Source organism: Phalacrocorax carbo, chromosome 15 (assembly GCF_963921805.1).
Source record: "Phalacrocorax carbo chromosome 15, bPhaCar2.1, whole genome shotgun sequence".
Taxonomy (NCBI): domain Eukaryota; kingdom Metazoa; phylum Chordata; class Aves; order Suliformes; family Phalacrocoracidae; genus Phalacrocorax; species Phalacrocorax carbo.
In genome coordinates, this window is record NC_087527.1 from 5,917,519 (window position 1) to 5,943,685 (window position 26,167).

A 26,167-nucleotide genomic window follows, 5' to 3' on the forward strand; every position below is an offset into this window, starting at 1 on the left:
TAAAAATAAATAAATAAATACAGTTTTAATTTAAAAGTGCTAGAGCTGTGATCTGGAGAATGCAGAAACTTTTGGGAGAAGCTGTTGTCTTCAACTTCCATGTACTTTTCCATGTACAGCTTGTCTTTTAATTGTTGGTTTTGATGAATTAGCGCACAAACTAAAATCTTGTGAATGGTCTTCTGGCCTTCCTGGCAACAGGCAAAATACTTGTTCCTTTTAAAAAGCTGAAAAACAAGGCAAGAACTTGGACAATTCAAGTTTGTTTGAAAATAGCTTCTCAATGCCCTTTGTTCACTAGTTGGAAATGAGAGATTCCAGGTTTTCTTCAGCAGTTCTTTCTGTTTAAATCTAAGAAGGTTTGTAGGCCACAAAATGTAAACCAGCTGGTTTGGAAGAATACCCCAATAGTAGATATGTCAAAAGGTTCTCTCTAGTCAGGTTTCAGATATGTGATGATGAGGAAAATAGATGTATGTGACAGCTAACCAACAGCAGGGAAAAAGGCTTTTTGTTTGGATTTCTGTACAGACTTGGCCATGTGTGCTCCCAGGTGAGAGCTGCTGGGTCCTCAACCAGCTCTGGGCAGGCTTATGACTTCCCCTCTGTCCCTCCATTCATCACCGGTGAGCAGAGACAGTTCAGAGGGGAAGGCTTTTCAATAATCTTGTACTTTATCCAGAAAACAGAAAAAAATCCTGAAAAATGTGTATAATAGGAAACCTTCTGTACAAAACAATTTCTATAGCCTCTCAGAAAACTCCTGAGTTATAGAGAATGTCCTAGGACAGTTTGCTGCTGTTTCTCTGGTGCTGGGTACATCAGTGAAAGAAGTGTTTTCTGGTTTCTAAAGCCTGTGTAAGACAAAGTTATAAATCCAGGAGAAAGGACAGATGCTGAAGTCCTAGTAATAAAATCCTAGGCTTTTGGCCCACCACTTAATTTTCCGTGGTTTGGATGATAATTTGACTTCCTGTCCTCCCTGATAAAAATGAAGAGCTGCCCTTCCTGTTTTGTAGGTGAGCGCATGTTGTCACTTGGAATTTAAGGATATACATCCTTTTCCAGAAGTTAGGAAAAGAAAATTAATCCCCGAGATGGGTGTTTTGCCACACCTACTCATGCTCTCAGATCACAGTTGTCCACCTGGATGGGCTGAGACCAAAAGGGTAACATTCTAGCCTTGCTTCTATGCTGGCAGTGTTGAAAACACCTCTTGGCAAAGGTTTAGGTTTAAAATTACTTGAAAGCTGCAGTTCCGGGTGTTTTCCTAGTAACTTATTTTAGAGTCATCTCTTTTAGAGGAAGGTGCGTTACAGGGTACCTATACACCTATGTAGGGAAGAGGATGGCTTTAAACAGAAAATTAACATTAAATTAATCTGTTTTAGGGATTTATTCTGAGATGCTTGACCATTAAGACAGAGTTACATTTTATATCTGCAGATTAATATTGTGTAGTGCTCATACATGCAAGGTCAGGTTCTTTTAATATATTAGTAGAGAGTCAACAGATCATTTTAAAGAATGCCACTGTCTTCAACTAATCACTTAAGGAGAAGTCAAATTCTTCACTGGGAGAATGCATGTAAGTGCTAAGAATTTGATATGGGGGGGGGAATAAGGAACGTCAAAAACGAGAGGGGTGGTAAGACAGTGGTATAGACTATGCTTTGCAATAGTTAAAAGTTTGGACCTCACATTTGATGATACCTTCAGCCTGAAACTGAGGATCCTCATTATGAAAAATCCTCATCATGGATTTCATGGAAGCTGTGGAACCTACTTAATATAGTCTGTTAAAGAGCAATAGTTCTGTTCATGAGACATGGAGATTTTGTTTGATTTATAACACAGAGAGCTCTACATCTCCTGAGGCTTTGTGCATCGCAGGCAGTACAATTCCTGATAATCAAAGAGATTCAGATTCAGAAATCCGTATGCGCTCACAAATGTACTTGAGGCCAACTGTTGCTGAAGCCATCTGCTGCATAGATAAAGTAGAAATCATACAAATTGCTATCCTGTCATTTCCAGAAAAAAAGCTCTGCCTGGGCAGAGCTGTGGTACCTTCCAGCTTTCAAACTTAGAGCATTGTAAAAACTGTAATTACAAGAACTTTCCCAGAATCTGAATATCAAGACTGGAGTTTTGTATCAAAATCTTAATTTCCATGACTTATCTAGCATAGAAATCTACATATAGAAAATACAAACCAAACTAGCATTGGAGAGAACCAGTCTGTACCTAACAGTACTTTCATAAAACTAGTTAACTGTATTTTTTGAACACGCAGATCTGAAATAAAAACCAGAATCCATTCATGAAGGAGAAAATATATTCAAATGAATAATTAAATTTCCTGAACAGATACTGTCCAGCCTAAATTGGTGTTTATACTGCAAAGTTTTTGTATTTTGTTCATGTTTATTTGTAATGAACATTCAACAAAAGCTTTGTGTTTTTTAGAAACAGCAGACTACAGGACAGGTGTTAGTAAATCTGTAATGCTCAAAGGTGCTGGAAGGACATTGAGGTGCTGGAGCGTGTCCAGAGAAGGGCAACAAAGTTGGTGAAGGGTCTAGAGAACAAGTCTTATGAGATGCAGCTGAGGGAACTGGGGTTGTTTAGTCTGGAGAAGAGGAGGCTGAGGGGAGACCTTATCGCTCTCTACAGCTACCTGAAAGGAGGCTGTAGCGAGGTGGGGGTCGGTCTCTTGTCCCTAGTAACAAGCAATAGGACAAGAGGAAATGGCCTCAAGCTGTGTCAGGGGAGGTTTAGGTTGGATATTAGGAAAAATTTCTTCACTGAAAGGGTTGTCAGGCATTGGCACAGGCTGCCCAGAGAGGTGGTTGAGTTTCCATCCCTGGAGGTATTTAACAGAAGGGTAGATGTGGTGCTTGAGGATATGGTTTAGTGGTGGACTCGGCAGTGATAGGTTAGTGGTTGGACTCGATCTTAAGGGTCTTTTCCAACCTTAATGATTCTATGATTTCTATACTCTCTGTCTAATGAAAGCAAATAATGAGTTTTATTTTCAATATCTCTTGAGGGTCTGTTTCATTCTCTTACAGGGCACTGAAGGAACCCAAAGAACTGAGTTTTGTCTTTGGTGTGAATATTGAGCAGCGCGATTTGGATGGCATGTTCATCTATAACTGCAGTCGACTGATAAAGATGTATGAGAAGGTGGGCCCACAGCTGGAGGGTGGCATGTGAGTTCCTGGAGATTTTTCAGCAATCTTTTTGCTTAAGCCTGGCATGTTCCTACATATAACTTAGGCTGTGCAATAACCTTGTTCTGCATTAATCATTCTTCACGAGCGTGAGGCTTACTCATTTTGTCAGTCTTTAGTTTGGATTCCAACAAATAATTTATATTTAATATTGCCCAGTGTTTCCTGGGTTTCTTGATAGAGAGTTTTCTACACAGATTTTGGTCATATCTACACCAGTATGAGGCTTTTGTGCTCGGTGCTTGCATTTGGGGCTTATGAATACTGGTAACAATACTGCCTTATTACAGGGACAAGAATAGGTCTTGAAAGCAAATATTTGAGCCCACCTTACTTTCTGGATGCTGGCTCAAGTCTAATTTAGAAAGCTGATAAATTAAAACCTGTGCTGCTGCCAAATGGGTGGGGGACTGAGTGTGTGTGTAACCTGCTATTTTCAATATTGTTTCTCTGAACAGGGAACTGGTAGTTTAATGATGTTTGTGACTGTGTCCCCCTCTTCCAGGGCATGTGGTGGAGTGGTAGGCGTGGTGGATGTGCCCTATTTGGTTCTGGAGCCAACCCATAATAAACAAGACTTTGCTGATGCCAAAGAGTATCGACACTTACTGAAGGCCATGGGAGAGCATTTGGCTCAGTATTGGAAGGATGTTGCTATAGGTAATGAAGCTTCACAGTTACTAGGGGCTGGAAGGGGAAACTGGTGGCTGAAAGGCAGCTAAGGGGGAGGGCAGCCAAGAGTGCAGGTGGTGATTTTTGTAGTAATGACTCCATACTGAGTCAGGGCTTGTTTGTTTTCCAGCCCAGAGAGGTATCATCAAGTTCTGGGATGAATTTGGTTATTTGTCAGCAAACTGGAACCAGCCTCCATCTAGTGAACTGCGCTACAAACGCCGGAGAGCCATGGAGATCCCTACCACGATTCAGTGCGGTGCGTCCAGCCAGGCTGCGATTAGGAGGCTGGTCCTCCCTGGGGAAGCAGGGAGGGAATCCTGGCGGCAGTTGGGGAGCAGCTAAATGGGTAGGAGATTTGAGATGAGCTTTGCTATCGTTAGCCCCTTCTAGAGCATGTCTCCTCCTGTGAGTTGCTTTTGTCTGCACTTGATGCTACACTTGGACATCTTGGCATAAGGTTCCTTTCCTCCACCATTTACTAACCATGATGTGCTTCAGGTGCCCTTACAGAATGGGGCAGGTGTGGCCAGTAGCAGTGTCAAGATGGGCTTAGAAATGTCATATGAACTGGAACTGGCCAAAGCCACCCCTCCCAACAGTAGAATAAGATCTGTAACTTCCCTGTACGTAATGGAAAGTGGCCAAGTAATTTGTACTCTGAGGCACTGGCCTGATAATCGGTACTAGGTGTGAGCACAGAATGGAACCATTTACAGTAAACTTTCAAATTTAATGCATCTCTAAACAGCTCTGGCTAAGCTGTTACTGGGATAAGGGAGATCTCCACACAACTGCGTTGTTTCTTAGTAGAGGGACACCAACCTCCCTTAACATAATTTTCTCCACAGCACTTGGGGATGAGGATGTAGCAAGTAATGTGAGGCCAGTCTTGTGGAATGATTTTGTTAGGCTCTCCTGCCTTAATGGTTTTCTCAGTCCTTCCCAAGTTCCTCCCAAAGAGGAAGGGCTTTCCTGTCGTTGTTCTTGTCCTCTGCTGTTGACATCCTTCCAGAGCCTGATTTAAGAATGTTTGCATTTTCTTGGCAAAACCTGATTTTTTTAAGCTATTGATTTTATGGTAGGCCAACAATACTCTGGAAGCCAAATCTTTGTGGTTCATCTAAAATTTATTAGATTTATTTTTTTTTTTTTAGTGGCTAAATTTCTGACTTATGTTGATATCAGTAAGGGACAGCCTGACTTCTGAGGTGAGCACTGATTTCAGGATTGGCTGCTCAGTTTGCTTTGTACGTGCTGTCATTGCAGCAGTGAGTGTGAGGTCCTCTAGAACCGGTTGATGCCCGGCTTCATCAGATTCTTGTTATGGATGCCTTGTACAAGATTTGAGGTCTTCCTCCCAGTGTTTTGTGAGCGTGAAGCAAGAATTGACTCAGTATATCTGGCGGCTGTCTTTTTTTTGTTTGGTTTTTTGGCCACTATTTTTATTGTTGTTGCATATCCTTTGGAAATTGGCATGGTCCGTGGGCATTAAATGGGCTTGAGAAGTGCTGTGAAAAAAAATAATCTTGTGGCTCAGGCTCTATATTTCTGACTTGCAAAGCGTTTGTCTAACAGATGTATGTCTGAAATGGCGGACTCTCCCATTCCAGCTGAGTTCAGTGGAGAAGAATTACCCTGATAGCTGGGTGTGCTCTATGAACCCTGATCCTGAACAAGACAGGTAAGAATCAGTTAATACAAAGACTTTATTCAAGGACATGGTCCTGGGCAACCAGTTCCAAGTGGCCCTGCCTGAGCAGCAGGTTGGACCAAATAACCCCCAGAGACCCCTCCAACCTCAACCAGTGATTTGGTGAAACTAAGTTCCTTTATGGTTTTCTGCACTGCCACTGGAAATATGATAGTAGCCTTAGTTTATGCATGTTAATTTTAATGTAAGTAGCACAGACAGCAATTGAAGAATAGTCATAAGTGCAGGCTGGGAGCAATACATGTTCAGTGGAGTCTTTGCAGTTGTCTTTATTGCTTCTATAGCTCCAACCCATTAGACACGCAAACTGCAGCAACACCTCTGAGTTGCAGCGAGCCCAAGAATGACATTTTGCACAATTGAAGGAGCAACACATCAATTAATTTACCAGCAGCGTGTTCCACAGTTAGAAAATTTAGGTAGAGTCTAGTCATTTATTTGAATGAGGAAAATGATTGCTCTAGGCTGCTGCTTCTCTGTGGAGAGAAACACTACTAGAAGCTGATTCTTTGTTGTGTAACAAGGGAAGCTGCTCAGCTGTAATTCAGGTCCCTTGCCTCTGTACTTAAAGACAAAGGGATTGAATCCAGGTGGTAACTTCTAATTGGAATAAAAATTTTAATATCTGTGGCTGAAAAGACTACAAAGAAGTGCTGATATTGATATTTGGAAAGTATTGATTTTCTGGCTTCTTCCTTTTGGCACCTGTCATTGGAAGAATACCGATGATAACTTCTCTGTTGGTCTGTGTATTTGTGCCCTGGTGCAGAGCTATGAAGAGTGGTTGTGGTGAGGATGTCCTCCAATTAACCTGCTGGGGCAGGGCCAGATCCTCAAGCCCGAGAGGAGGCTGCCACACCTCCAGCCCCTGAGGTGGAAGCAGTAGTGAGGCTGGGAATGTGTTGCTGGTAGACACACACACACACAAACACAGATAGACCACACATGTATGCACATCTGGCCACGCAGATCAGCACAGGCAGACACGTGCGGCACTCACAAGCTGCACCAGCAGCATCACCCTTTTCCCTCTCGGTTGGTCAGGATGAGGGACCACTAGTAGAAATACTCACATCTCTCTCTCTGGCCCCTGGATCCCATTCCTCTGGTTACTTGCACTGGGATAGATGAGCCCCAAGGCCTGCAGCCTCAGGGGTGAGAGGCACAGACCTCGTCATGTGGACACACATAACATGTACACACTACAGACCTCCCAGTGTCTCACCTTGGGCATGTTCTCCATCCTGTAGCGGGTCCGGATCCTTGCTGTTTCCAGGTGCCTCTTGCCTAAAGGCACGCACAGCTCTGCCTACAGCCCCATACCTGTCTCCAGCAGTCGGGCAGGACTCACCGGTCCCTCCAGTAGTCAGCTCCTGCAGGCTCACCCTTAGACACCCTCCTCCCCTTCCTTCCAGGCCACCTCCTCAATCGCTCATCTGGCCCAACATGTGCTGTGAATCACATGTTCCTGTGCAGGCCTGCGATCATGCAGCTGATGGCACCCAGGCACACAAAACTCTGTGACCAGTCCCACTCCAGCTGCTGGCACTCAGACCTCCATACACACATGCACATGCAGATAGAGCCCCTCGCCCAGGAGAATAGTTAGAAATTGAGTTAGTACCACGACAAGTGTACTGACCAGCCAGCTGTTTATGTACAACTGGCCTTTTTTAGCTTTTTATTTCTCTGTTTTCCCATGTTTGTTCCTCCCCAAATCACAGAATCACAGGTTGAAGGGACCTCAGGGACCATCTAGTCCAACCTTTCTAGGAAGAGCAGTCTAGAAAAGATGGCCCAGCACCCTGTCCAGACGACTCTTGAAGGTGTCCAATGTGGCCGAGTCAACCCCTTCCCTGGGGAGATTATTCCAATGGTGACTGTCCTCACTGTGAAAAATTTTCCACTGGTCTCCAATCGGAATCTCCCCAAGAGCAACCTGTGGCCATCCCCCTTGTCCTCTCCATGTGACTCCTTGTAAAAAGGGAGTCTCCGTCTTCTTTGTAGCTGCCCCTGAAGTACTGGTACATGGTGATGAGATCCCCTCTGAGCCTCCTTTTCTCAAGGCTGAACAAACCCAGCTCTCCCAGCCCATCCTCGTATGGCAGCTTCCCGGTCCTCTGATCATCCTGGTGGCCCTTCTCTGGACCCCTTCCAGCCTGTCCACATCCTTTTTGTATAGTGGGGACCAGAACTGTACACAGTACTCCAGGTGTGGCCTCACAAGCGCTGAGTAGAGTGGGATAATGACTTCTTTATCTCTGCTGGCGATGCCCTTTTTGATGCAACCCAGCATCCTGTTGGCTGCAGCAGCCACTGTTTGCTCATGTTGAGCTTCCCCCCACCAGGACCCCCAGGTCCCTTTCCACAGAGCTGCTCTCCAGCCAGGTGGTTCCCAGTCTGTGCTGCACTCCCGGGTTATGTTTTCCCAGGTGCATGACCTTACACTTCTCCTTGTTGAACTTCATAAGGTTCTTGTTGGCCCACTCTTCCAGCCTATCCAGATCTCCCTGCAGAGCAGCTCTCCCTTCTGGAGTGTCTACTTCCCCACTCAATTTGGTGTCATCCACAAAATTCATCAGTCTACACTTGATCCCGTTATCCAGATCACTTATAAAGATATTGAATAACATTGGGCCCAATATCGATCCCTGGGGGACCCCACTAGTGACAGGTTGCCACTTGGAAAAGGAGCTATTTACCACCACCCTTTGGGTGCGGCCTGTCAGCCAGTTCCCCACCCACTGCACAGACCACTTGTCTAGGCCATAATGCATTAATTTCTCCAGGAGGAGGCTGTGGGGGACCGTATCAAAGGCCTTGAAGAAGTCCAGGTAGACAATGTCCACTGCCCGCCCCATGTCAACCAGGCAAGTCACTTTGTCATAGAAGCCCACCAGATTTGTCAAGCACCATCTGCCTTTAGTGAAGCCATGTTGGCTTTTCCCAATCACATGCTTCGTTTGACTTGTGATGGCCCCCAGGAGGACTGAAGTAAGGCTGATGAGCCTATAGTTACCCGGATCCTCCCTCTAGCCTTTCTTGTAGATAGGGGTAACATTTGCCTTCCTCTGGGACATCCCCCATTCTCCATGACTTCTCGAAGATTATGGAGAGTGGCCTTGCAATGACATCAGCCAGCTCTCTCAACACCCTTGGGTGGATGGTGTCAGGGCCCATTGATTTGTAGGGATCAAGCTCCTGTAATAATTCATGTACTAACTCTTCCTTCATGGTTGGTGGGTCGGTGTTTGGATCAACAGGAAATTTCATTCCCAAAGCCTGGGACTTGACAGTGCTGGTAAAGACAGAGGTGAAGAAAGTGTTGAGGACCTCTGCCTTTTTGGCATCGTTGGTGATTGACTCTCCTGTTCTGTTTAGCAGTGGGCCTATGTTTTCCTTCTTTCTCTGCTTGTGGTTGACATACCTGAAGAAACCTTTCTTGTTATTTTTTACATATATGGCCAGTTTCAATTTGAGCTGGGCTTTTGCTTTTCTAACTGCATCTCTGCACACTGGCAATGCCCTTGTAGCTCTCGATGGATCATCTCAGTCCTTCCCTTTTACCTGCTTTTGGTTCCTCCCATCGGTCCAAAGGATATTTCAGAGAGCTGCTCCCATTGACTGGACACTGGGGCTGAGGATGCCCTGGGACAGCCCTGGCAGGAGCCCAGAAGGGGCATCTGTTCCTCCTAAGTACCTATCTGTTCCTCCTAAGTACCTAATTTGCATTCCCTGAGCTGCCTTTGGGCCTCTGAACTTGTGGAAATGGGCCTTGGATGGGCTGGTGGCTCCTGGGATGGCCTGGGAGTAGACAGGGAAGGGTGTTACTCAGGTTCTCCCACCTGCCATTGTCTTTGTGCTCTGCAGACAAGCTTTTTAATTATGTAACCTAACAGGAACTTTATTTACTAATGAAAGAATTTAAATTTTGATTTGCAATACCTTGAAATCTGGAGGGGTTTGGCTGCATTTCACGTGAGAACATGCTGGGGCGTTGGCTGGAGCAAGTTAGAGTGCCTCCTCTGTGTGCATACGTGGTGTTGTCCCACATCCCCCTTGCAGGGAGATGGGAAAAGGCACGTGAGGTGCTTTCGACTGGTGATCCAAACTTCTGGTCATTTCAGCTTCTTTGAAAGAGATCTCAGGAGTCTTACTGAGGGAGGATAAATAACTCTAGAATATTTTTTGATTTTGTAGATCCACGTGTACTTTCCAACAGTGAGTGCAGTTGTGTTCTTTTACACGAGGCATCAGATTTTCTACAGAAGTTGCACTAGCACTCCTCTGGCTTGGTTGGTGCCAGTAGAAAGCAGGGCTTCCTTGCAGTCACTGCACTTCTGAAATTCCCTTCCAAATGCTCTACTCTCTGGTGCTTCTTGCTGTGTCCTTGTGAAGGTTTGGACAGCTTCACCTCTGTGTCTTGATCGTGTGCCCCAGCTGTTCCATTCCAGGTATTTCTACTGTCTGAGGGGAGGACTGAAGATTTGGGAAGCACAGCTGTTGCCACCATGGGTCGGAGGCCTCAAGCTTGTGCGCCATGAGGGTCTGTGCAGAATCTTATCCAGCCAAGTTGAAGATGAAGCACTGTCAGAGTTGATGTTCAGATTCTCTCTTGGCATCAGAAGACCACGCGGTGGTCTTGGCTGCCTTGGCATTGTCTGCCTGCATTGTGTCCATTGTTGGCACTGAACTGTTCCCCACCCTTCTGATTTCTCCACCTACACCTCAGTTTCTGCTGGTGGTGTATTGTCCCAGGTCATGGGAGCTGAATGCTCTTCTCCATCTCTGTCATGTAAAGCAGTCACCCCTTCTGATGCCACAGTCTGTGTTGGGATCAGCCCTAAGTGGCACCATCGCTCACTTTGTCACAGAGAAGGCAGCGTGTCTGTGTTATGTATTAGTGTCAGGCTCACTCTCCTCCCTTTTCCTACTTAATATCCAATTGGGTCCTAAATGGTGTTTGGACTCAAGGCTGAAACACCAGCTGAAGATGTTTCTCTGACTCAAAGCTCCTTGAGCATCACCAAAGTCTTGGTGCTGAGTTGCAGACCATTCTGACATTTTTTCTGACTTGCTGCCTCTGGCGATGCAATCTGTAGTTTTGAATGTCTTGAATAGTCTTAATTTTTTCCTGTTGGCAGAACTGACAGGTGCTTTCATACTTTCTTGTGCTGTAAGATACAGCTTAACAATGTTTTCAGCCTCAATCCATGCAATGGCATAGGAGATGGCTTTTGTCTGCTGGGAAACTTGCATGTGGTGCTACTTGTTCAGCTTTATCTTTGGGAACTGCAACTTTGGTGTCAGGCAGTCGTTTTACTGTGATGACAGATACTTTCTTAGCCAAGGAAGTAATCACTCTATGAAAAACTCCCCTGCAGTGCTTCAGCTGGGAAGAGGCTGATGGAAAAACTGCTGCTTGTGCTCCTTTCCACTGACAAAGCTGATCTCAGTGTGTATCTCGCAGACTAGGGAATATCCCCTCAGTTGGCAGGTTCAGGATCAGAGATCTTGGTAAAATCATCTCTCAGTCAGCCTCCTGGAGCTCTGTGTGAGCCACAATGAGAGCAGGGTCCTCACTTTATCTGTAAGACTTACACTTGCGGGAAGTTTTTAATGGCTTGGCTCCCAGGCAGTGTGGGAGTCAGATCTTCTGCATTGTGCAAGAGTTGTCTTGGTACTGCTGCTTTCCTATCTCACATCATCCCTCCATGACTTTGCCCTGAAGGGGTTGGTCCTGGTGTGTCTGTCCATGACAGTTCTGTGACAGGAGGTGAGCCTGGGAACTCCTCAGTCCCCTCTTCTTCCTCCAGCACTGTTCCTGATGACCAGCTGCTCAGCCAGAAGTTTGAAGGTGATGTCAGTCCACTTTCATGCATTTCCTACCTGCATTTTCCTCCTCTCCCAAGGACTCTTCCAGGGTTCTGCATCTGAGAGGACCTGAGGGAGTAGGATACTCACCACTGTTTCGTTAGGCCATAAGCCAAACAGGATGGGAAAAGCAAAAAGTTAAGCGATATTGCAAAGGAAAACTTTGTGGCCTTGGGCGGCAAGGTGAAGTGCATCTTCTATTGGAAGGCTCGTTCAAAGTGACACCTTAATGACGGGTTACTGGTAATAAGCTTTCCTTTCTAAATGGAAAGTAAGTCTGAAAAGAAGAATTGATATGAAGACATAGTTGATAGGAAGGAAAATTGCTGTAAAAGTCCAGCATACAGAAACAATGTAGAAAACCAGTTGAAGCTGTTCCTAAGCTTTGTTTAGCTCCTGGGCTCTGAACTGGTAATTCCCAGCCTAAATGGCTTGTTTTAACAACGATGCTTTTTATCCTTAAATCGCATATGTTTCTGAAGAAGAAAACCACTGGTTTTGAGACTGTGGGCAGGGCGTGCAGGGAAGTGGTTTTACTGCTGCATTTGGGATGGGATATGGGGACAGTGCTGTGTGTGTGAGACAGTGCAGGTTCTGCTGTCGTCACTGAGGTTGTCTTGCGTTCCCTTCTTGCTAGATGTGAAGCTGCAGAGCAGAAGCAGAAGGTACCACTGGGAACTCTGAAGAAAGACTTGAAATCACAGGAGGAAAAGCAGAAACAACTGACAGAGAAAATCCGCCAGCAGCAGGAAAAGCTGGAAGCTCTGCAGGTGAATCTGGAGGTCTCCAGCTAGGCACAGGAGGTTTGAGGGACCTCCTAGTACAAATGGCTGATGCTGACTCATGTCTGTCTCATCCTCTAATGCCACTTGTGCTCCTTCATGAGGTAGGGGTTGTTTTAATAACAGAAAGCAAGCATCTCAGCTTGCGTTTCATTTTCTGCTAGGAAAATGGGAGTGACTGCTGGTGTTTGGATGAAGGGATGTCTCTTGAAGGACACTGAACACACCTTATAATTGTTGATTTTAAACTGGAAAACTGTTTGCTGGGCTGGGTTCAGGTAGGCCCTGAGAGCTTTTAAAGATGTCCTTTCTGATTTTTTTTTTTCTTAAATAGAAAACCACTCCAATTCGATCTCAAGCTGACATAAAGAAACTGCCTCTGGAAGTGACCACACGGCCTGCAGGGGAGGTAAATGGGATACTGGTATAAGCTTTGTACTCTTCTGTGCTATCCTTACCTGCTCTGAAAAGCAGTGCCCGACTCTTCTGTCCTTTCTCTGTCTGTACCCTCATTTGTTTCAGAACACTCAGTCACAGACCCGACCTCAGCGCCCACGATCTCCTCCTTTACCTGATGTAATCAAGAATGCTCCCAGTAGACCACCACCACCTATGCCTCTTCCCAAGCCTGTTGGTCAGCTGAGAAAGAGCTCTTCAGCTTGGCCAAATATAAGCACTCCCAAACTGGCAAGCATGCTCTCCAAGGAGGAGGCCAGCACTTCAAGGACACATCAGCACATTGTGACAGCTGGAAAGTCTAACAGCACTTTAAAAACTCTTGCCAAACCAGGTACAACAATGAAACTACCTGCTGTCCTGCAGAACCCCAAAAGCTCTCGTGAGACACCCAGTCCAAAAGCTGCTAAGGTGCCAGCATTAAAGAAATCTGCCAGTGTCAAATGGCCACAGGTGAGACTTGATGGGATGAAGACTGTCAGCTCCTTACCTACTATTCTGCATAGCCTGTCCTGCTCTGTCGCATGGGACTTGCACTGTAGGCCCTGCGCAGGGCAAGATAACTTTTACTTTACTCTTGGATTAGGGTGCTATTCTACACCCCTCATGAAGACTCATTTAATCTCTTTCCTGTTAGACCAGACTGTTTCCCTAGAAAAAAAAAGAATGTGGAGTGGTGGGGTGAGCATTTGCATGATCACGGAGCACCTGTGAAAACCTTCTAGAAAAGCTAATTAACTGTCAAATGACATATACATGCTGAGCATTTTTTTTAACTTGGATGAAGGAAGGTTTTGGTTGGTAGCATGCTGGAATTACAGCTAGGGCTTGTTTGCTTCCTGCAGGCCTCCACCACTCGGAAGAGGATCTTCAGCACCACAGATGATGGATCTGAGGAGGAGGGGGAGCACAGGAAGGAGAAGTCAAAACGGGGAAAATTTGTGGCAGTGAAAGAAGAGAAGAAGGATTCCAGTGAGGTGGTGGTAGAGGTGAGAGTGCACTGGTTTCCCCAGCAGAAGGTGTTTGTCAAGTGTTTAAAATCTTCTCGGGAGGCAGCTAATCTGAGCTCTCTCTACCCACAGCTCACAGACAGTGCTGGGGAAGAAGAGCTGGCAGAACTGAAGAAGGCTCAGAAAGGTGAGAAATGAATGCTTGAACTGCCTCCAATACCGAACACTGGAAAAAAACTGTTGCAGAACTAGACTAAATGATTAAACATGATTTCATTAATGAACTTTTTAAAATAAGAATTGGTGTAAATTTGTATCCCAAACCCAAAGATGACTCTAACTTGCATGAAACATTTTGGCCAGGAATCCCTTGATTAGACAAGAGGCAATTGTGGCATGCGAAGATCTGTAATCTGAGGGCTGCGTCACATTAATGGATGTGATGCTTGGCTGCATGGTGTAGGCCGATGTTGTGTTCACCCTTCCTAAGTGAATGGATTATGGATTGTGGAGCTACATCAGCTGAGGACTGTATCTAGACCTGCTGTGCTGCTGTGAGAGAAGAGGGGCTGAGATGCCCCCAGGCAAGATGATAGCCAGGATGGTATTGCACCTTCTGGCAGAGCATGGCATTTCTTCAGCTTGTTCCCAAGGAGCTGTCTGGAAAGTGACCCACTAGGAACACATGGCAAATTGTCCTAGTGGTCAATGCAAGCCTGGAAAGCCCATGTCGAACAGCCCAGACAGAGTACAGGAGAAACCTTCTGTCTGAAAATGCCATATAATTTCCTTGCCCCTTAATGTTTCTAAGTAGGAGTTGAACTGTGTGACAGTGTTTTTATGGTTTATGTACCATTTAAAGGAGTTGTCACAGGTTTAGGTTTGCTCCCTGCTGAGGTGGCTGTGTTCTCTAGAGCTCATGCAAAATGTGCTCTCCAGCATCTGAATGTTTGCAAATATCTTTACTGTCCTCCTCCTTGCAGATAAAGGGCTGCATGTGGAAGTGCGTGTGAACAAGGAGTGGTTCACAGGCCGTGTCACAGCTGTGGAAATGGGCAAGCATGCAGTACGCTGGAAGGTGAAGTTTGATTATGTTCCTACAGACACCACACCAAGGGATCGCTGGTAACTATCTCTAGCTACTGGATTTTGGAGGCTTGTTTTGGTTTCAGGAGGAAGACCCCATTTTACTTCCATAGATGCTGAAGACAAATATATTGCTGTCATGTCATGGGGCATGAGTGTGCCTCAGGACTGTCCAGCTGCTTCATAAGGAATGAGCATAACAGACTCCATAAGGTCTGTCCATCGCTTTGCTGTGACGTTCCTGTGGAGGCAGCTGTTGTATAATCTAGAGGTCTCAGAGTGACAGCTGGGTGCAGGTTCTGATGAGGCTGTTAACAGTGTTTCAGGTATTGCCTTTGTAGAAAGACACATCTGACTTTCCGTTAATATTTTCTTTCAGGGTAGAGAAGGGCAGTGAGGATGTAAGGTTGATGAAGCCTCCCTCTCCCGAGTACCAGGCTCCAGATATGCAGACGGAAGAGGAGGTTGTTGTGGCTGAACCTTCTACCTCAGACTGTGTCCGAATTGAGCCAGACACCACTGGTCCCAGCAGCAGCCAAGAAACAGTAGACTTACTAGTCCAGATCCTTCGGTGGGTTCACTGCAGTTTTTGTGAGCTGCTGTAGTCTGATTGCTCTAGTCCTTTAAACTTCAAATTCTGGCTTTGTGTTTTTCTTTCCTGCATAGAAATTGCTTGCGGTACTTCTTACCTCCGAATTTTCCTATCTCCAAGAAGGAGCTGAGTTCCATGAGCTCAGAAGGGCTCTTGGCATTTCCCTTGGTGAGTTCAGTATTTCTAGAAAAGTAAGTTTGGGGGTTTTCTCCCCACACATTCCATTCTTATAGCAAGTGTGCATCCTGTTGATGCAAGATCACACTCTTCAAAAGGTTACTTGGATCCTTAGCAGACTAACATAGCTGAGAAAAAGAATGAGAGCCTCTGAAGCATGCCTTAGGTCTTTAGACAGTTGTTTGAGGATTTGTTTTTAATTACCATACATCTGTGTGGGAAAGTTGTTGGCTGCTACTATCCTAACTTCTTGTTCATTGCTGTTAAGCTTTAAAAAAGAGATGCCAGGTTAGAGGTTTGTAGAAATAGGATGTAGGCATACCTGTTCATTTTGCCCCTAGCCTTTTAAATCTAACTTATGCAGAGGCAACCCTAAAATGAGAGAGAACACGGAAGACAACCGCCCCTCACATTTCTGCAGGTGAGCATGCTGACCACCTGTGAGTCAGCTGTACATCTTAAGGCTTTTGGTGTGACCTCCATTTATTTGAGCAAGGAACAGATGGGGCTGAGCCTGCACCAGTATCTGCAGTATTGGTACCTTCCTGGCATTGGAAGGTCCAACGCAGACTGAAATACAGAGAAATGGTACCGGCCTCTCCAGCTTCTCTCTTCTGACATACCACAAGGGGAGACGTTTTCAGGAGGCATCTGTAGGTGACAAAAGCCACCTACAGATGACCAAGTGACAAAAGCCACTGCTTATTTGGTAGTCTTCAAAGTGCCCTACTCACTCACTTGCAATGTATATATTGGCAGTCTCTCTTGTCTCTTCCTCTTTTCTCTCTGATAGCTCAGGTGTCTGCTTGAGTTAACCAGTCCTGCTGCTTCCACAGGACATGTTGGTCTCGTCTGGAATTTTCTGCAAGTGTAGATGTTCCTGCCTCGCAGTAATAAGCTGTGTTGTCTGGGTGGCCTATACTTGAGAAGCTTACTGTGTACAGAGGCTGTGAGATCTTTCCACAGCATAACTGTGGTTTTAGCCTTTTTAAAACATACTGCATCCTTCATCTGAACTCAGGCAGCTTTTCTGGCAGTTCTGGTCTTCGAGGAATGTGAAAACCCATTTGTGCTGCCTGCAGTAGGCAAATCTGAAATGTAAATGTAAGCATGGTAACGACTGTGGGCAGGGCGTGCAGGGTCATGGTGTTAGGCTGGTGGTATTCGGTCATGGGGTGCCAGTAGCTGGACTCTTCTACAAGCTGCAAGTGCTGGGGATTTCTTGACACTCGGTGCTTCTTCTTAACATGTCATCTGTTGTGTTTTGTCTTCTACAGAAAGAATATTTCAAACAGTATGAGGTAGGTCTGCAGAACCTGTGCAATTCATATCAGACACGTGCCGATGCCCGGGCCAAAGCCTGTGAAGAAAACCTCCGCAACTCAGAGAGAAAGCTGAAGGAAACAGAGGAGAAACTGCAGAAGCTGAGGACTAACATCGTGGCCCTTCTGCAGAAAGTGCAGGAGGTGGGTGAGGAAGTGGTGTGACAGCAGAACTACCCCGTTAGTAGCAACCTTCCCCAGACCCAGGTCCCTCCAGGCACTTGAGGTGTCTTGGTCCAGCATTTAACTGGGCTTCAGCTCTTTCTCAATTAGGTGCAGCTTGGGCTTAGACTGTTAGAAGCAGCTGAGTGTGCAGCTGCTGTTGCTGCCCACCTTTTGGATCCAGGCCTTGGGGTTCTTGATAAGTGTTGATTTTCACAGATGGATTTTTCATGGCATGTACATACCGCACAGCTTCTACTGTTTTCTGCTTTCTGCTATGAAACATGGGGCTGCAGGAGAATTTCCCTGGGCACAGGCAGTGTTCTGCAGGGAATTTCTGCCCCATTCTTGGGCAGAAGGGTGGTGCTAGGTTCTGAACCCCATGTATAGGAAGGCAAACCTTTAAACAAATACTACTTAATAGAAAAATTTTATGGTGAAATCTATTTATTAATTATACTATTAAAAATTAAAATAGCAAATATATATTTAAATAAAAGTTTAAATAAAATTAAGACCACCCAATGGAAAAGTTTATGAAAGCAGATGGAAGCAGTTGCTCCCTATTAGGAAAATGTGTGTTGAAGGTAAAAAAAAAACCTAACTTGACCCTGATCAGCACAGTAAACCTATTGCTTGAATGCGTTGTTGGAGCATCAAGTGCTGACTGTTTTCCAAGCGTTGTCCATCAGGCTCTGACAGGCAAGCTGGTGGTGCTTTCACAGCAGATGGCAGCAGGTGGAGAGTGCTGGAAGTCAGGGTGTAAAGGCTGACCAGGACAGATGTTGCAGAGGATGCTGTGCTGCTCTGTCTTGTCTTCGCATTGTTCTTCAAGATTCACTTTTCACTGGTATTTCTTGTGCTTTTGGTTTCAGGACATTGATATTAATACAGATGATGAACTGGATGCATATATTGAGGACTTGATCACAAAAGGAGATTGAGCAGCCCCAGTCCAAGTCCTAGAGAAGTGCAGAGGAGCTGGTTGCTGCGATGGGAGATGTGGATTCCTGCAGTGGAGGACTATGGCAGCTGTTGAGGAGAGGGGATTTCTAGACAGTGCTTACGTTGTGATGGTGTACAACTTGTTCTTGTGACTTTACATGAAAAAGATATCTGTGCTGTTGGCAGGAAAATTTTAAACATTGTAGTTCTCTGAATCTCTTCCTTATGTTTATAAATATTTCTTTTTTAAAAGAAATAGGAAATGTGCCTGATATGATGGGAGGGTTGCTGTGTGTTTTTAGTGAGGTGAAACTGTGAATACCCTTTTTGCATCTGGGGTATATTTATATGCTAAACCTGGAAGACCAGAACATCCTGCCTAGCAGGTTGTCTCAAGTAAGAACCTGGCAGCAACTTAAAAATAAGCCTTGAGTTATGGAAGAGGAGGTCAGAAGACCTCGAAGATACTGAACTTGGGCTAAAGAAAGCCAAGTCAGGAATTTGAACTACGTGGAGGAGATCAAAACACAGTCCCTGGGTGAGCGTGAGTGGAGGCGATGAAATCTTAGTGGCTCTGAGGGTGTTGGGTGTAGGGGATTGGCACTTGCCAGTGCAGTGAGGTTCCCGAATATGAGGTCTCCAAAAGCAGGTGAAGTTGTCACCATGCTAACAGTCAGAGGCTGAGTATCCTTTTAGAAGAGGATGGCCTCCTATGCTGCTCGCAGTGGGTTGTGATCATCAGAGGGAGACAGCTGGAGTTCAGATTCTTTTCTAGCAGTCACCTTATTGCACACTTCTGCTGCTGTTTCTTTGAGACATAACTGCAACGGCAGAACTCCTCGACCAGCTGAGAATAAATTGACCCTCTGTTCTGTTGTCACTCCCTCAGGTTTTGCATTGCTTTGATCAACTTGCTCTTCCAGGTAATTTTATTAGAGTGCTGCAGTTTGGAGCCTTTGGAGCCCTGCATTGCTGAGTCACATCTGGCCATGGGTCAGCAGCAAGGACAATGCTTTCCCTCATCCTCCCAGCTGGAGGGTACACTACAGCTCCTAGCAGACCACTTGTGGCCAAGGTGACTCAGTTTCAGTCCCCTGGCCAGCCAGCTTCTCAGGTCTGCTAGGACAAGATGTCCGTGAACTCGGTGCTCAGAAAACTGCAATCCCCTACAGCCTGGCGGTTTGAAGAAACACAGTGTGACCAAGAGGTGCCCACCTTCAGGAACACCCAATGAAATGGACCATCAGGGTTCTTCTGACAGCTGAATGTGTAATAGATGTTTTGAAAAAAAAAAATCCAAATTAAACATCTGTTGCACAGAAAATCTTAAGCACCTAATGGCTTACAGTCCTGGAGAACTCCCAAGTTCTACATACTGCAGGAGAGAGAGAAAACTTTTGCTTATTACCTGAATTCCAGGTCCTTGTAACAGCACACAGTGAGACTGCCTTCATTCAGGATCTGGGCCCGGACATCCTAGTATAAATGAAGGTAAGGAGCATCTGCCCCACACCTGTACACCCTCCTGTACGGAGGGGCAACATTCCTTAAATGTAGCTCCACCAGTCTTCTCAATTTCCTTACACGTACTGGGGGTTTTGTTAATTGTGATGGCACACTGGTGCTTCAGGTGAAAATGATGCTTCTGTAGTGTAGCTGTACGCTTCTACGGGAGAACTTATCTTGGGCCGCATACCTCCGGGACACAGGGCTCTACCCATCCTGGGGACAGTGATGCACAGACACCAATATGATGGATACAAAATGTCCGTCTATTTGGCTGCGTCACATGCTTATATAGCTCTTGCGGTTCCTGTTCCTGCCACTCCTATGGGGAGGAGTCTATCTTTCCGTCACATCCCGTAATCTTCCGGTTGCCGATCCCTGTCTATTCCCCTACACTGTAGAAGCTGAGTTTTATATTAAGGTGAAAGAAGAAATTTTTGCCCTTTCCAGGTAGCCAGCAGAAATTCTAAAGAACTAGATTTCATTAAAACACAGTTCAGAGATTATGCTGCTTTTTTGCAAGCTTTAATTCATAACATTTGTCCCACCCTAGTATACTCCAAATAACTCTTACACTTTTCCTGAGCTTCCTGATACAATTTGATCCCCTACTCCTGCTGTCCTCTTAGGAAGGTGTTACTCAGTTTTTTTCTTCTATTCCCTGGAAACTTCTCGTTTCCAGTTTTAACTTTTTCTGTATGACATTTCATTCTTTTTGATCTTGTACCAAGCATTTTTGAGTTACATTTCTTCCCTGGATTTACTTTCATCAGTACGATTGGTATGTCCTCTCTAAAATTCCATTTTGCTAGGAAAAGCAAGCCAAGAATGTTTAAGCAGTAATAAAACAAGGTTTTAATTCTCAACACCTTCCTGGTAGTCCTTCTCTGCAGGTGCTTAAGTAGACCTATGTGTAACTGTCGTGGTTCAGCCCCAGTCAGCAACTTAAGCCCCACACAGCTGCTCACTCACTCCTCCCACCCGAGCGGGACGGGGGAGAGAACTGGAAGAGCAAAAGTAAGAAAACTTGTGGGTTGAGATAAGAACAGTTTAATAATTAAAGTAAAACAGTAGTAGTAATAATAGCAGTAACAATATAATGAAAAGGAAAATAATGAGAGAGAGGTGAAACCTGGCTGGGGGGGGACACTGAAAACAGCAAGTGATGCAACCGCTCACCACCTGCTGACCGACGCCGCCAGTCCCTGAGCTGCGATCCAGCTCAGGGGGGGCCAGCTCCCCCCCATTCATATACTGGGCATGATGTTACATGATATGGAATACCCCTTTGGCCAGTTTGGATCAGATCTCTTGGCTGTGCCCCCTCCCATCCCGGCTTCTTGTGCCCCCGGCAGAGCATGAGAGGCTGGAAAAGTCTTTGATTAGTACAAGCGCTGCCCAACAACAACCAAAACATTGGTGTGTTATCAACATGGTTGTCATACTAAATCCAAAGCACAGCATTGCACCAGCTGCAGTGAAATAAAATTAACTACCCCAGCTAAAACCATGACAGTACCCACCCCTTATTCTATCCCATTTACATCATGCTCGGGTCCCATACTATCCAATACAACCTCAATAACCCCTACCTGCCTTCTCATGCTGTAATAGAATATACAGATAAAGATTATCATTCCCTTAGTCTATGGACCACCCCTGTAACATGTCTGTGAAATATCCACAAATGTCCACAAAAATGTCCATTGAGTTCATTTAGTCCATGGCTTTGGGCTCCATCAGTCGTAACTGTCTTTCAGGGCAGGGAAGATGGTGTGTGTGGTGTCGGATTGTTGCATGCTCAAGTCAGTCCTTGGAATTCCATCACTGTTGCATTTTGCTTGGTTCAAAGTTCATTCTTGATTAATCTGGGACATTCCTACTATGATACCGTTGATATGGTTTATAACAATCATAGGAGTGATGACATACAATATTATATAGCAGTTAACATCATACCATTTAGTTCATTGGCTATTTTCACCCAAAATCAAATCCCCTTGAGGTACACATTGGACTCTTCCATCCTCCCACATCACCCACCAAGTGTACCCAGGTCCTTGAGTGAAATCAACTCCATGAATGGGTTTGCCTTTGCCCGAGGCAGGAATAACCCAGACTGTTTTCCTCAGCATATTTTTCACATGCACTACCAGGACTTTATCCCCTTCTGCAGTACGTAAGGGCTCTGACTGGGCGGGCCAGCTCGGTTGGCAGATCCCCTTGTGCTGACTAACCAGGTGGCTTTTGCTAGATGTGTATCCCAGTGTTTGAATGTCCCACCCCCCGTTGCTCTCAGTATATTCTTTAACAGTCCATTGTGTCATTTGATTTTCCCAGAGGCTGGTGCGTGACAGGGGGTGTGATACACCCACTCAATGCCGTGCTCTTTGGCCCCGGTGTCTATGAGGTTGTTTTGGAAATGAGTCCCATTGTCTGACTCGGTTCTCTCTGGGGTGCCATGTCGCTACAGGACTTGTTTTTCCAGGCCCAGGAGAGTGTTCCGGGCGGTGTTTCCAGCCAGCTGGTGGTTGCTTCTACCATTGTAAGCACATGGCGCTTGCCTGCACGGGTCTGACTATATCACACTCCCACAATGTGCCAGGCCTCCCCATATTTATATTTCAGCCATCGTCCCCCACACCACAGAGGCTTTACCCGCTTTGCTTGCTTGATTGCAGCGCATGTGTCACATTCGTGGATAACCTGCGCAATAATATCCATGGTCAAGTCCACCCCTCGATCACGAGCCCACCTGTATGTTGCATCTCTCCCTTGATGGCCTGAGGTGTCATGGGCCCACCGAGCTAGAAATAGTTCACCCTGATGCTGCCAGTCCAGATCCACCTCAGCCACTTCAATCTTGGCAGCCTGATCCACCTGCTGGTTGTTTCGATGCTCTTCAGTGGCCCGACTCTTGGGGACGTGAGCATCCACATGCCGTACCTTTACAACCAGGTTCTCTACCCGGGCAGCAATATCTTGCCACAGTGCGGCAGCCCAGATGGGTTTGCCTCTGCGCTGCCAGTTGCTTTGCTTCCATTGCTGCAGCCAGCCCCACAGGGCATTTGCCACCATCCAGGAGTCAGTATAGAGATAGAGCACTGGCCACTTTTCCCGTTCAGCGATGTCTAAGGCCAGCTGGATGGCCTTTACCTCTGCAAACTGGCTCGATTCACCTTCTCCTTCAGCAGTTTCTGCTACTTGTCGTGTAGGACTCCATACAGCAGCCTTGCACCTCTGGTGCTTTCCCACAAGGCGACAGGACCCATCAGTGAAGAGGGCATACTGCTTTTCATCTTCTGGCAGTGTGTTATACAGTGGGGCTTCTTCAGCACGTGTCACCTCCTCCTCTGGTGATATTCTTAAATTCCTTATTAACCTTAGATAAAACTGAAACAATCTGCCAAAGAAATACCAACAGATATATCTTAACTACCCAAGGATGTTCAAGGTACTGAAAAGTTGTTGTAATGAGGGAGGGAGGAGGCACTATAGAAGACGGTAGCTAGGGTACCATTCTGTATTTCCTCCATAAAAAAACTCTGAGAGGAGGAGGTACAATTGCTAATTGTATCCATGAGGTGGTACCCGACGTACAGTAATGGCTTCAATATAAATTTCAAATACCAAATAAAACTCAAGGCCAGTGTTTTAAAAACAACTCTCCCAGGCAAAACATCACTAAACACTGCAGACCACAGCAGACCACAAAAGCCAACACCAGTCTTTAACAGGCACAGCAAATACAAGAGCATGGTGCAGATCGGATAAACTAATGTTGAGAACAGAGTTTATGCTGTGACCAGCAACTGTTGTTATCTCAAATGCTTCGTGCCCCACATTGGGTGCCAAAAAGGACTGTGGTGGTTCAGCCCCAGTCAGCAACTAAGCACCCCGCAGCCGCTCGCTCGCTGCCCCACCCCTGCGGGACGGGGGAGAGAATTGGAAGAGCAAAAGTAAGAAAACTTGTGGGTTGAGATAAGGACAGTTTAATAATTAAAATAATTATGATAATGGTAACGATAATGATTATGATAATACTACTAATAATAATGATAATATAATAAAAAGGAAAATAACAAGAGAGAGAAATGAAGTCCCCCCAAAAAAGGAAAAATAGAACCACCCACTGACTGACACTGCTGGTCCCCCAGCTGCAACCTCTGTGTGCCAGCAGCCAGCTCCCCCCAGTTAGCACACCAGGCATGACATCATATGATACGGAATACCCCTTTGGCCAGTTTTGATCAGCTCTCTTGGCTGTGCCCCCTCCCCTCCCGGCTTCTTGTGCCCCCGACAGAGCATGAGAGGCTGGAAAAGCCCTTGACTAGAACAAGGACTGCCCAGCAACAACCAAACATCGGTGTGTTATCTCAACATGGTTTTCATACCAAGTCCAAAGCACAGCACTGTGCCAGCTGCAGGGAAGAAAATTAACTCTGTCCTAGCTAAAACCATTCAAGTGCTAGCCTTACCCTGGAACCTGAGGTCTCTGTGGGTGATCCTCCACCTCGTATGGGTTTGCCCAGTTTCTCTTCCATCTGAGCTCGTGGCAATCAGTCCTTCTCCCACTGAGGGACATGGTCCTGCCTGCACATCTTTGAAGAGTTGTGTATTGCTGCTCTTCCTTAAGTGGAGGCTTGAAGCTCTGCATTACCAGCATGGGATCCAGGGTTTGATTTCATGGCAACAGGAGCAACGTTTTCAGTTTTTTGCAAGTCATTCCTGCAGCCTATAGTGAGGACCGGCTGGGCTTTGGGGTGCCGCTTGCTTTCACCTACCTTACAGGGCTATTCGTTCTCCTGCAGTGGGGCACGCTTGGTCTCCTCTTCTGCTGCTGCCTTACCTGAAAGGCACAGCAAACTTCTCTGCCAAGAGGTCCTTCTGGTCCCCAGGCCCCAGGGTATCTCTGTCTACTTAGGAGAGTACCAGTTGTCTTGAAATCCCTCTTAGCAGCATCTGAATTTTTTCATGGTCTCAGAGTCCTGCTCATACGCAACCTAACTTGACCCATGCCCTCTGTGTGGGATGAGATCAGACAGGTAACTCTTGGATGATCTTGCTATACCCTTTCACATCAGCAAAGCTGCAGCTTCACAGCAGGAGCAGAGGAGACCCTTCTCTAAGCCTGGAGGGAAGGCTTCAAGAAAGCTCTTCAGCACCCCTTGGGAGGCCTGGAGGACTCTGGGCACCTGCCACATTAGTGGAATGAGAGACCGGGTTCATGGGGACCTCTGGGAGCCGAGGCTGCATGTCCAGGGGTCCCTGCCCTGTGGTTCCAGTGTGTGTGGAAACCAAGTGCTTTGGGCCACTCCAGCCCTCAAATGGTCCCTCTTCTCCCTGGGCTGCAGCCTTCAGCAAAACAAATCATAAATTGCCCATCCCCTCGTCCTGCCGGGAGCTCCCCAGTGCAGGGTGCCACCACTCTGGCTGCCCCAGAATAGGGCAGGGGGTGAGGCTGGGGATATTAAGGCCCTTCTAAGGCTGCTGTTTTTACTTGAACACACTGAGCAAAGCATCTGAGCAGGGAGGGATGTGTACAGCAGGAGCATGGTCCCGGATGATCTTGCTATACCCTTTCTCATCAGCAAAGCTGCGGCTGCACAGCAGAAGCAGAGGAGACCCTTCTCTAAGCCTGGAGGGAAGGCTCCAAGAAAGCTCTTCAGCAGAGCTGAAGAGCCCATTGCTCTCACTGGGAAGGAGGAGACTGACTCCCCATGTCAAGGGCCGCTGGGACTGGAAGAAAAAAAAGCCCCAGAAGCCTTTGCTCAGCCTGAAAGAAGGGAGGGTGGGTACCAGTCGAGGGTGTTTGCATGGGCATGGAACCCACAGTCCTTGTTTTCCCTGTCTCTTCTTTCTGAGAAGCTGTGGCCGCCCACAGCAAGCAGTGCTGGCGCTGTGCTGCTGCGTGCGGGGCTGCCATGCCGGGGGCTGGGTGCCCAGATGAGCCCGTGCTGCGTGTGCAGGTGATGGGGTGGGCTCTGGTCTGGCTGAGCTCTGCGAACAGCTGCTCAGAAGCTGCAGCAAGAACCCAGGCTGGGGCCAGTGGCACCATGCCGGCTCCTGCTGCCTGCATCCCTGTCTGATCTCAGAGTGCGTGACTTTGGTTTTGCTCACCAAGGAGGGCACGGGCAGCTGTGGTGCTGCAGGTCTGGTGGCCTCCTGCCCTCCTCGCTCAGCATGGCTCTGGCACCAGGGCCATTCCCCTTCTGCCTCCCCTGGGCCACACTCAGCCAGGCTGAGGTGAAGCTGCCGGCTCAGCTGCTGGGCATGGGCTGCATGGCGGGATCCCTCGAGCGAGGACACTGCCACCGGCTCATCAAGTGCCTCTTTGTACAAGAGCTGCCAGCACCTGGGAACACAGGACACGTGTGGAGGCATCAGCCCCTGGTGCTGCCCTGTCTCCAAGGAAATATCCCCTGGCGGTAGAGGCATCCACGGCCCCTGCCAGAGCACCCCCACCCTGCCTTTGTTGGCTCCGCCGCGTTTCTCTGGGACACAAGGGGATAAAGTCTTCCTTTTCCTGCCAGCCGCCTGCTCCTGATGCAGCTGCCTGGAAGCAGCTCCCCTTGCCTTGAAAGGGTCAGCTGGTGTCTCCCCAGAGGAGTGAAGGCAGGCACTCAGTGCCGAAGCCAGCCCTGGGCCAAGGTGCGGCAGCGCCTGGGGCTGCCCGTGGCTGAGTGCACAGTA

At 46.8% G+C, this 26,167-nt stretch overlaps 1 protein-coding gene across 4 annotated transcripts in view; it reads left to right on the plus strand.

The window, feature by feature from the left end:
• Positions 1–19,292, plus strand: part of MORC2 (MORC family CW-type zinc finger 2) — a 53,283-nt gene extending 33,991 nt beyond the window's left edge. For all 4 annotated transcript variants that reach the window (XM_064466704.1, XM_064466705.1, XM_064466706.1 and 1 more), the window contains 14 exons: positions 3,075–3,215; positions 3,742–3,896; positions 4,039–4,167; positions 5,487–5,592; positions 12,134–12,266; positions 12,613–12,687; positions 12,801–13,187; positions 13,580–13,723; positions 13,817–13,871; positions 14,668–14,809; positions 15,150–15,341; positions 15,437–15,530; positions 16,817–17,005; positions 17,899–19,292. In XM_064466704.1, coding sequence (XP_064322774.1) covers positions 3,075–3,215; positions 3,742–3,896; positions 4,039–4,167; positions 5,487–5,592; positions 12,134–12,266; positions 12,613–12,687; positions 12,801–13,187; positions 13,580–13,723; positions 13,817–13,871; positions 14,668–14,809; positions 15,150–15,341; positions 15,437–15,530; positions 16,817–17,005; positions 17,899–17,967 — 2,011 coding nt within the window. In that variant the 3' untranslated portion in view covers positions 17,968–19,292. The remainder of the gene's footprint in view (positions 1–3,074; positions 3,216–3,741; positions 3,897–4,038; positions 4,168–5,486; positions 5,593–12,133; positions 12,267–12,612; positions 12,688–12,800; positions 13,188–13,579; positions 13,724–13,816; positions 13,872–14,667; positions 14,810–15,149; positions 15,342–15,436; positions 15,531–16,816; positions 17,006–17,898) is intronic.
• Positions 19,293–26,167: the final 6,875 nt, after the last annotated feature.